The 10,679-nt window shown below is 41.5% G+C and overlaps 2 protein-coding genes across 4 annotated transcripts in view; one reads left to right on the forward strand and one right to left on the reverse strand.

Annotated features, from left to right (window-relative positions):
• Positions 1 to 14: 14 nt before the first annotated feature.
• The window catches only part of NIP7 (nucleolar pre-rRNA processing protein NIP7), a 66,954-nt gene continuing 56,289 nt past the window's right edge, over positions 15 to 10,679 (forward strand). The window contains exons 1-5 of one of the 2 annotated variants that reach the window (XM_061387739.1): positions 15 to 253; positions 373 to 459; positions 553 to 691; positions 1,392 to 1,532; positions 1,738 to 6,909. In XM_061387739.1, the coding sequence (XP_061243723.1) occupies positions 198 to 253; positions 373 to 459; positions 553 to 691; positions 1,392 to 1,532; positions 1,738 to 1,857 (543 nt within the window). In that variant the 5' untranslated portion in view covers positions 15 to 197 and the 3' untranslated portion in view covers positions 1,858 to 6,909. Of the gene's footprint in view, positions 254 to 372; positions 460 to 552; positions 692 to 1,391; positions 1,533 to 1,737; positions 6,910 to 10,679 lie in introns of those variants that run through there. The other variant, XR_009730825.1, reaches the window with a different exon arrangement.
• On the reverse strand, positions 3,586 to 10,307 carry TMED6 (transmembrane p24 trafficking protein 6). 2 transcript variants are annotated; one of them, XM_061387737.1, is made up of 5 exons: positions 9,646 to 10,307; positions 8,543 to 8,816; positions 7,225 to 7,351; positions 5,861 to 6,009; positions 3,586 to 3,981 (listed from the first exon to the last, which is right to left on the reverse strand). In XM_061387737.1, exons 1-5 carry the CDS (start codon positions 9,768 to 9,770, stop codon positions 3,748 to 3,750), a joined length of 909 nt encoding a protein of 302 aa, XP_061243721.1. In that variant the 5' UTR covers positions 9,771 to 10,307; the 3' UTR covers positions 3,586 to 3,747. The 2 variants fall into 2 exon arrangements, with proteins under 2 accessions (XP_061243721.1, XP_061243722.1); XM_061387738.1 differs by having other exon boundaries at positions 8,543 to 8,773; positions 9,646 to 9,663.

Raw genomic sequence — 10,679 nt, forward strand, 5'->3', positions numbered from 1 at the left:
GTCACGGTCTCTATGGTTTCTCGTCAGGCCGGCTTTCTTTTCCCGAGAGTCCTCCAGACTACGGGGCGCTAGCGTGGGGAACGATTAGAAAGCAGCTAGAGAGGCCGGCTTTGGGGTTGCCAAGGAGAGCCCGGCGGCTGGGCTTCCGTTTCCGGTAACTGAGGCACGAGGATCCGGCGTTGCAACCCAGCGGGAAAATGAGGCCGCTTACTGAAGAGGAGACCCGAGTAATGTTTGAGAAGATAGCAAAATAGTAAGAGCGCTGGAGCAGAAGAGGGAGTGTGTGGTTGGCGGGGACGGGCGTGGGTGGGGCGGGGGTCGCGGTGCGTGGACGACTGCGGGCGCGGTCTCCAGTCCTCATTTTTCTCTCAGCATCGGGGAGAATCTTCAGCTGCTGGTCGACAGGCCCGACGGCACCTACTGTTTCAGGCTGCACAACGACCGGGTGTACTACGTGAGGTGAGGCGGCGCGGGGCCAGGTAGGCAGCGTGGAGTGGGTTCGGGCCTGGGTCCCACCGTACTCCCTCACCTCCTCTTTCCCTATCCCTTCAGTGAGAAGATTTTGAAGTTGGCCGCCAATATCTCCGGTGACAAGCTGGTGTCGTTGGGGACGTGCTTCGGCAAATTCACCAAGACCCATAAGTTTCGGTTGCACATCACGGCTCTGGATTACCTAGCACCCTATGCCAAGGTTTGTAGGGTGGTTTCAGCTCGCCGCTAGGGATGGAGTCAGTGTAGGCTGAGGGCCACGTCAGAACGCAGAATTAGGCACATCTGCTATGCAGCGGAGTTGCTGACCGTGCCTAGGGTCAGTGCTAGCACCTGAAGCTGTACATCTGCTACCTGGGCGTCGTTGGGGCTGGGGGCTAGGAGCTAACCCTGTGGGGCTGCGTAGTGGTCTTATCTCCAGCAAAAATGGAAAAGCCTATGCAGACGCAGCTCGAGACTGAAAAGCAAATAGGTGGCTATGAAGAGGAGCCCATTGGGGTACAGAAAAAGAGCTGTTAAACGTTTAGCCCATGGGAGAAATTGAAGAGTTGAGGAAAGAATCTCTTGGTAGTTCTCGTCATGGAGTGAACGGTTTAAGGGAAACAGGCCTCTTTCCCTGAAAATTCATATGACAAAATAAATGATGTGTGGAAATAACAATCACTATGTTTTGTACCTCCAACTGACATAGTATTATAGGTCAAGGTACTTCAGTTTTGAGGTCACAGAGTCGGGCACGACTGAGCAACTGAATATACACATACACGCACATAATTCAATGTCAAAGTAAGAAAAGCTTAGTTCATAAGAAGAATAAACCACAGACGTGGTAGCTAGCTGATGTACAAGGGTGTAACTGTTAGCATTTTTATGTCTTTTGGGTTTAATTCTTTTTCTTCTAGTATAAAGTGTGGATAAAACCTGGAGCAGAGCAGTCCTTTCTGTATGGGAACCATGTGCTGAAATCTGGACTTGGGCGAATCACTGAAAACACTTCTCAGTACCAGGGAGTCGTGGTGTACTCCATGGCAGATGTCCCTCTGGTGAGTAGAGATGGTGGCTGTTAAATAATCAAGTATCTTTTCTTTCAAGAAGAATGTGTTTTCAGTCTGCTCTTGAGAGGCTAAATTCTTGGCACCTTTTGAATTCTTCAAAAAACTGTATTTTTTCGTCTTTGTTGTTTCCAGACCTCAATGCGTATTTATTGAATGACTTGAGTGAATCAGTGTCTCTTCTTTTGAATCCCAGGGTTTTGGGGTGGCAGCAAAGTCCACACAAGACTGCAGGAAAGTAGACCCCATGGCGATTGTGGTATTTCATCAAGCAGACATTGGGGAATATGTGCGACATGAAGAGACATTGACTTAAAGCAAAATCGTCGCAAGGACTTGTGGCTGTGTGGAAGGGCCTAGTTTTGTTTCCTGTGTCTCTGTAGGCGCCACCGTCATGTTGAATTTTTGTCAACACTGTGACCTCTTCAGGGACTTCTTAGTTTAATATTCTCTCTATCACCGACAAATGCAGGCTGGATTCTTACTATGCAGAAATGACTTAAAAATGGGGTTTTGGATCTTTGTGATTGTGACTCAATAGATTACTGTTTTATATTTGAATCAGAGGGCTTCTTGTTTGAGTAACAGGTTCTAAATTGTTGGAACTGAGGACAAGAATAGCTTGTTATTGTTATCTGTGATAACACTTTTCCAAACACATGATAAGGACATAATGAATTTTCTTAACTATTTATTAATATTATGAAAAATAGATATTGCCATATCAAAATAGTAGGTCATGTTTGGGATTTTACAAATGAAATATAGATAAAATAGTAAGGGCAGTTTATTCTGTGGCTTTTCTATATGATAGGTGCTGTGTGGTATGGAAGAAAAAACTCTGATTCAAACACCGTTTCTCACATTTACCAGCTATATGGCCTTAGATGAGTCATTAAACTTCAATAAGCTTCATTTCCTTCTTCTTTGAAAATACCTTACCCATCTTCCTAAGAATAGTTTTTAAAATTTAGAATTATGATTGTAAAGCACCTAACACAACGCTTGGCAAATGATGGTGTTGAATACATGCTAAGACTTGTTTTTGTAACACTTATACTGAGTATTTCTGTTACTAAGAATAGGATATTATGAACATAATCTGATTATATTATCTTGGTTTTAGCAAGCGGTTTTCTTGATGTTTTTCTTGAATGGTATGATCCCTGGCTGAATGTTATTTTTATCACCTTGATTTCTATTATAAATCTTTTGGTTTTTTAATTCAATTTTTTTTCTTGAAGTATAGTTGATGTACAATATTGTGTTAGTTTCAGGTGTACAGCAGAGTGATTCATTTATATGTATATTCTTATAAATCTTTAATTACCTCACTGGATTGGACAAAAAGCACTAATCAGAGACCCTGCAATAATAATTCAGCTCTTCCGTCCTCCCCCATGCCTTCCAAAATTACTTTTAGAATTATTAAAGTATTTTTTAGCAAAAAAGCATATCATAGAAAAAATTTAACTCCCTGTATTGTAGTTTCTTTCGGAGAAGGCAATGGCACCCCACTCCAGTACTCTTGCCTGGAAAATCCCATTGACGGAGGAGCCTGTTAGGCTGCAGTCCATGGGGTTGCTAAGAGTCGGTTTGACTGAGCGACTTCACTTTCACTTTTCACTTTGACGCATTGGAGAAGGAAATGGCAACCCACTCCAGTGTTCTTGCCTGGAGAATCCCAGGGACGGGGGAGCCTGGTGGGCTGCAGTCTATGGGGTCACACAGAGTCGGACACGACTGAAGTGACTTAGCATAGCATTGTAGTTTCCTTAGTGCATATACTGCTTATTTTAAATTCCGAAGATGACATCTCTAAAAAGAAAGCATTTTTCAGTTATAGCAAAGCACTCTGCAACTCCTGTTTTAGTATGCAACATATAAACCCCAGTTTATATATTTTTGTCCCATTTGTTTCAACTCTTTTCTCTTCCAAGGTTCTCTGTTAATTTCTAAATAGATATAGTGAAGGTTAAGAGATTGCAATATGATGGGCAGTATTTTGATGATAGCATTTAGTGCATACTTTAGAAATAATCAGTGTCAGAACTTAACACATTTTATTATTTTATTGCTGTTTTGCCTGTGTAGATGAGAGCCATAGAGTACAACTTTCTAAAATTGATTTTTTTCCCAACTTTACAAAGATTTGACAAAGCTTGTGCCCAGAAGGAAAGAGCTAGGGCACTGTAGTCATTTGAGGTTAGCATCTTGGCTTCTGTGTTTCTGTAGTCATTGGGATATTGAAGAGACGCTTCAAGAAATACAGCTGCAGGATCCCAGAAAGAACAATGACAAGGCTCTGGGCTGTTGACCACCAATTCACATAGTTATAGTTTGATTGGAGAAGGAAAAAGTCAGCTGTTTTTCTCATGCGAGCGAAGTTGTAGTGTCGCCACATGTGAAAGATATTGTAATGCACCTTTCGTGTGCTCTCCTGTGGGACAGAAAGTGAAATACAGAAAGGGTTCCTTTTTACCTCTCATCTAGCCTCGCCTGGGCACCCACCAACACTAACCTCCTATATTCACGTGATTTTATGATATGTAAAAGTTGGCTATTGAGGGTGCAGAACAAAAAAAAATGGGCTATTGGAGTTGTTGGTAAATGGCTAGTTTTGTTGTATATGAAAAAATTATCTGGACGTCAGTTTTTAAAAAATAATTTTTACAATGAAAAACTTCAGTGCTGAAACCAGAAAGCTCTTCCAGAGTATGTCTAGATGTAGACATATACTCAGCACATCAATGATTTCTGGGCAGTGTCTTCTGTTCTTTGTATATGGTAGAAGATAAGAGCCTGCAAATTTTTTACTGAAGGGCCGGACAGTAAATATTCTAGGCTTTGAAAGCCATACAGTCTCTGTTGCGGTTACTAAACTCTGCCACTGTGGCACAAAAGCAACCACGGACATGTGCCCAGTTAGCTGTCCCCCAGTATCTTCAGGGAGGTTGGTCCCAGGACCTGCAGAGGATGCTCTGGTCCCATTGTCAGCCCTCCATATCTTCAGATTCTCCACTTGCAGATACAGAGGGGGACCAACTATAATTGTCAAATGAGCATTGTTTTGTTCCAGTAAAACTTGACTTACAAAAACTGGGCTTTTGTGCATCAGGGAGACTGTCAAGAAAGTGGAGAGAGATCCCAAACAGTGGGATAAAATACTGTATTGGCTGAAAAGTTTTTCTGGAAGATAGGCTAGAAAATCCTGAACAAGCTTTTTTGGCCAACTCAATATTTGCAAACCATATATCTGATAAAGGACTGTTATCTAGAATATATAAAGGACTCTTAGAACTCCACCATTTTAAAAAACTAGATTTTAAGATGGACAAAGGATTTAAATAGATGTTTCTCTGAAGTAGATATACAAAAGGCCAAAAAACACATGGAAAAATGTTCAGTGTCATTAGTCATTGGAGACACAACTCAAAAACCACAAGATACCACTTACACCCACTAGATTGCTATAACAAACACACTGCCAAGGATATAGAGAAATTGCAGCTCTCAACAGACACTGCTGGTGGGATGTAAAATGTGTTACCCACAGTGGAAAAGAGCAGTTCCTCATTGAAGTTAAAAAGTTATCATACTAGCAGAGTATACCACTTTCATGTGTACAGAAATAGAAGTATGTTCATACAAAAATCTATATGCAGGTGCTCACAGCATCATTATTTATGATAGCCAAGAAGTGGAAATAACCCAGATGCCTACCAGCTGATAAGAAACAAAATACATTGCATATATACAATAGAATATTATTCATCCAGAAAAAGGAATGAAGTACTAACACATGCTACAATGTGGCTGAACCTTGAAAACATGCTCAATGAAAGAAGCCAAACACAAAAGGCCACATTGTATGAGTCCCCTCATGTGAAATGTACAGAAGAGGCAAATCTGTAGAAACAGAAAATAGATTAGTGAGGGATTACCCAGGACTAGGGGGGCATGGAGAACAGAGAGTGAATAACAGGCATGCAGTTTATTTTTGGAGTGATGAAACTTCTGGAATTAGATGCTGGTAATGGTTGCAGGACTTTGTAAACCACTAAACTGTACACTAAAAGTGGTGTATTATATCTAAATTAAAAGGCTGCGAGCCATTATTTGCTGATGCCTGGTAGAGGCATCAAGTGAGGAATTTCAAGAGCTCCAAGTCACAAAATTAAAGGCTTCAAATCTTTTCGCCTGTTTGGTTTCTACCCAAATGAGCTTTTACTAGTATGATATTATTCCCACTAATTCTAATCTTTCCTCCAAATTTAAACTTAGTTTCCATGGATGTTTCTCTCCCATGGAACAGTTACCTCAATTGCATCCAGAGTATCATTCAGTTGTTTTCTTTCATTCTCTTTGTGGTCCATCTCAGGCCCCTCATAGAAGACTCCAAAGTTGAGGTATACTTGGACGGAAGCAAAGCGATTTTGCTGGTTTGCTAGACAAAGCTGATAAAAACCTGTACAAATTCCGAGATCATTACCAAGTTCTTGATCTCCTACCCTCCGACCCTCTAAATTTCCCTGGAGATAACTGTTCTCCAAAATTAAATGTGCTACTATAGACAAAACTGCAAAGATTCAGTTTTTGATGTGGAAGATCCTACCTGAAATGTATTCTACTAAATACTATAATGTTTTGCCAGATTTTAGTAACTTGAGCTCTGTATTGGATAGAAAACGTTTTCATCTTTTTCAACCTGTAATTCTCACATCTTCTAAGCTATTTCTAACCACAAGCATATTAAGAGCATATTGTTTGCCTGCTTGTACACCATTAGAGCTGGGATATCATCTTGATCTTGAAAGTAGGAAAAAGATGGATGCTGTATGAATGAAAGAAGCTATCCGGGAGTGACTTCCTGCAAGGTGGTTTGTATGGGGGCTGCTGGTTTGGGGTATGTACTGATGCTTATTCTCAACTGAGGTCGCCTCCTGCACGTGGCGGTGGGGGAGCAGTGGGGAGGAGCAGGGTTCGAAAGATGTGGCAGGGTATTTGATCGTGTTAAGCAACTGGAAGGCACTACTGGCATATCAGGGCCAAGATGTTAAATAATAATGCTGATACCCTGTGCTGTGAACTGAAGGATTGTCTTATGTACCTGTTGAGAAATACTGTCTTTTTTTGTGCACCTGGCTGGTACAGAGAACAGTTCATACTGACTAGTGCTGTCCGGAGTGAGGACAGGCTCGATCTGACTGTGGGAATTTTATGGCGACTGGAGAAGTGTTTTGTTGTAGAATGTGGATATTTGTCATGGCCATGCATTTTCCGTATATTCTGAGTCTGCTTTTTGGTAACTGGCTCAAGTTGTTCCGATGACTGGGGTACTGTCCCATAATAAATTTATTAATTGTAATTCTGTATCATAAATGGATCTGCCTGTTTTGATCACTTTCCCATAATCTGGTTCACTGGAGATGATGAAATAAAATCGAGCTTCTGGAGCCCAATCAAGGACATCTGATTAATGTCCTTGGCCATTGGCAGTCTACAGGAAATCTGGTTTCTGGTTTTCAAGGTTAATTTTTTCCCCCTACTGTTTCACCATCCATATGTGGAAAAGTCAGGGCTTTTGCATCTCAGTACTTATTAATTTCAATATTTCCTCATTATTTTCCCAATTTCAAAGAAATACATGATTATTACAATAGCTGTGAGAATGAAAACAGACCTGTCTCGTGGGTAGAGAAGTTAATCTGTCCCCGAACATTCTTAGAGGTCTCTATAAGGAAACCCTGTGGGGTATGTGCAGTGGCAGCAACATGCCGGTCATGTGACATTCCTATTGTCCGCTGAACCTGCCGAGACACATTAAAGAGGGAGGAAAGCCCGTGCTACATCATCAGGAAGCTAACTGAATGGTAAGATTGACATCCAGTGACCATCAGTACGGTGGTTCTCAGTCAGGGGTGGTACTGCCCAACCCCCACCTTGAATTTGGGTCGAGGTATCGCATTGATGTTGCATGCGAGTAGGGGAGGGCCAGGAGGCAGCAATGCTGAACATCCTGCCATGTTAGAAACAGTAAGCAAGACAAAGAATTGTCCAAAATGCCAGTAGCACCTGGTGAGAAAACGCGTCTCAGACCTTGAATCTGGCCATGTAGTTCTTGGCTGAACTCAACTTGGTTTTGACGTCCCCAGTGGTATACCAGACTTGGGCTTTTTTGATACTTGACAGCAAGTAAGGCATTCAATAGGCACTTGTCTCCAAGCTGGACAAGCCCAGGCTGTGAGCTGTGTGGTAGCTACTATTATTAATTCAGAGATAAGGAAAATCTCTGATAAGTTAGTATAAAATGAATTTTAAGTTACATTGGCATAAGACTAATATAGTTTTTTAATATGTAAACAAAATTTAGAAAGTTAATAGGTTTCCAAGGTAAAGAACAAAGGAAATGAACAACTAAGTTACTGGTGAGCAAGACCATCCTTGGGCACAGCATGGATTAAAGTACTTGGCTTAAAGTATTTAAGCAACAGGACTGATTACATAGAGAAACCTTGAGTCGGTGATTCTTCAATTTGTGGGAATTACCCCTAAAGGCAAGAGTAATATTGTTTCCCCAACTTCATAAACTGAAGCGTCTTTGAAATCTCTGGGTCTGTCTCCAAAGTCCGTGTGATTTTTGTTCAGCTTGGTACCATATCCATATTATTTTAATATTTAAAAAATGGACTCTTTCTTTCTTCTCTCATCTCCAAATTCAAGTAAATGTGATGATTCTCTCTCCAGGAAGAGGCACCCAGTTTGTCCCATGACTTCGGGCACACTGCCACAGCCCCAAATTTGAGAAACCAAGCCATATGTTTTAGTGATTATTCATCTATCAAGTTTCCATTTAACTGCAGACCCATTTCACTAACAGGTGGGGAGTCATAGCATAATAAAGACAACTAGAACCTTGTGTTTATTTAAAACCTGACCCCCTTTATAAAAGGAAATGAACAAACAAGAAAAACAAGTCCCCAGTATGACCACGTACCCACCTCATAACTGAAATAGAAGTAGCCAGTCTGGTGAGCAAATTGCCAGAAGCATTCTGTGCCTCCTGGAGGGATCACAATGGCAAAGTCGTGTCGATCTGCTCCACGGAAGAGGGACTGGTCCCCAGTGCCACTAAGGGGTTCTGTCTTCTGGCTCCTAGCAGAGCTCACTAGGTTCAGAACCACCAGTCCAGCCACAAAAAGCAAAGGCAACATGCTGCTCCCTGGAGACTCCTGTGTGTGCAGCCCAGTGGAATCAAGCAGTTTAGTGTATGTACTGTTGAACCAAGCACGGAATCAAGCAATTTAGACCACTGCTGGGGTAATGATTAACTCCACAAGTAACACTTAGGCCAGTCTCAGGGCCACGCATAAGATATTCCAGAATAGAATTGGCATGATACCCACATTTGGCTCACAGGAAGAATTTTTGCTTTAACATCGAAAACTCAGTGGCTTACCAAACCTATTTAATGGGTTTCTACATAGACTATTACTTCAGAAGAGCGATTTCCACCCTTCCTTTGGGCTGTCATTTTTCAGTTTTTACCTGTTGGGAATAAACATTAAGCAGGTTTATTTCCAACTATTTGAATGTATGGACTTATTTCTCAGTACACAGTCGCTGGGAGATTTTTTTTATTCATATCAAATTGTTAGATGATACCTGTTGCTCCTGTAAGATACAAGGGGCAAAACCTGTTTCAGGACTTCTTTCTGCCCAGTGCTACAGCATAGGAGAGCAAAGCACAGCATGGAAGTGTGTAGAAACATTTCAATGGATGAAGAGTGAGCAAGAGACAGTGGTCAAACTCCTCCAGCTAACCCTCCTCATTCTGCTACCATCCACCTGAATGATAACAGTCACCCCTAAAGCTATCCAAAACCCACTGAAAGACTATTACGTTGTTCAGACACTTGATATGTCTTCTTTTATCTGTGGCTTCTTTAGCACCCACAGGGGGAAAAAGACTTATTGAACACCCACTGTCTTCATGGAGGAGAGATTTACCTGCATCTTATTCTCACATCAGCCTACAACGGAAGTACCATTACCTACTACATTAGAAATGAAATGGACATCCAGGGTCCAGGGGCTAACTCACCATCTACAAGCACAGCTGGGGCCCTGAGTAGGCCTCACACTCCTACCCCTCAGGACAGTGTGTCTGTCAGTCTCTGAGTTCTGACAGAGTCTACATGTTTTTCTCTCAGCCATCATCTTAAGCATGAGTACCTTCTAACCAAGTATTGCTTCAGAATGTATCACAATGAATCCGAGTGGTAATACTTTTAACTGTCACCAAGTATGTGCTGTTATGAAGAATGTACTTCATAATTGTGGTCAGTTCCAAGGCCAGATGACATCACAGCAATCTGGAGGCACAGTGGCTGCAGTGCTGCTAAGGTGAAGGTAGGAGACACCGGGATCGTTACCCAGTGACGCACAGTGACCAGCACCTCCACTGGAGTCCCACTACTGCCCCAGTCCTATCACTGCTCACCAATATGTGGTAAGCAGTGACAGATTCACCAAAACAGTCATCAGTTCATGGTAAGTTGTCTAGTCCCATAGAAACTATAGGCAGAGGTTTTTCTGTACACATTCCGTAACATTATAGTAAAAAATAACATTGAAGTTATATTAAAAGTGGGGGGGGGAGGCTAGTGGATCTATGCATTTCTCAAATTGGAGAAACACTTAATGGAATATTTTGCTTCCTTAAGTATATCCCAGTGTCACACTTTTACTTAGAGTGTGCCATCTAACAATGTGAGAGTTGGAAATAAAGAAGCTACTGGATCTTAAAGCTTGGTTTGGAGGGAGACCACAACTAGCTACCACCAACATCAAGTGGAGACCAAGTTCTCACCTTCTTACTAGTTTAATTTGGGGTTAACTGTTAGAAAAACAGCAGTACCAAACCCCCAAACATGTAGTTAATAGGTATTAAAGCTGTACAAAGTTTCCAAATTTTAACTACAAGATGAATTTTAAACTTTAACATTTGTTTTGTCAAAAGAAATGGACAAAAGGGAATTCTTTTGTCCTCAGAGGTATGGTATATGAAGAAATGAGACAGATTAAGAACTTCCACATGTCTGTATGGCACAGCTTCTAAGGATTAGAACATTCAAT

This window comes from Bos javanicus, chromosome 18, assembly GCF_032452875.1.
Source record: "Bos javanicus breed banteng chromosome 18, ARS-OSU_banteng_1.0, whole genome shotgun sequence".
Taxonomy (NCBI): domain Eukaryota; kingdom Metazoa; phylum Chordata; class Mammalia; order Artiodactyla; family Bovidae; genus Bos; species Bos javanicus.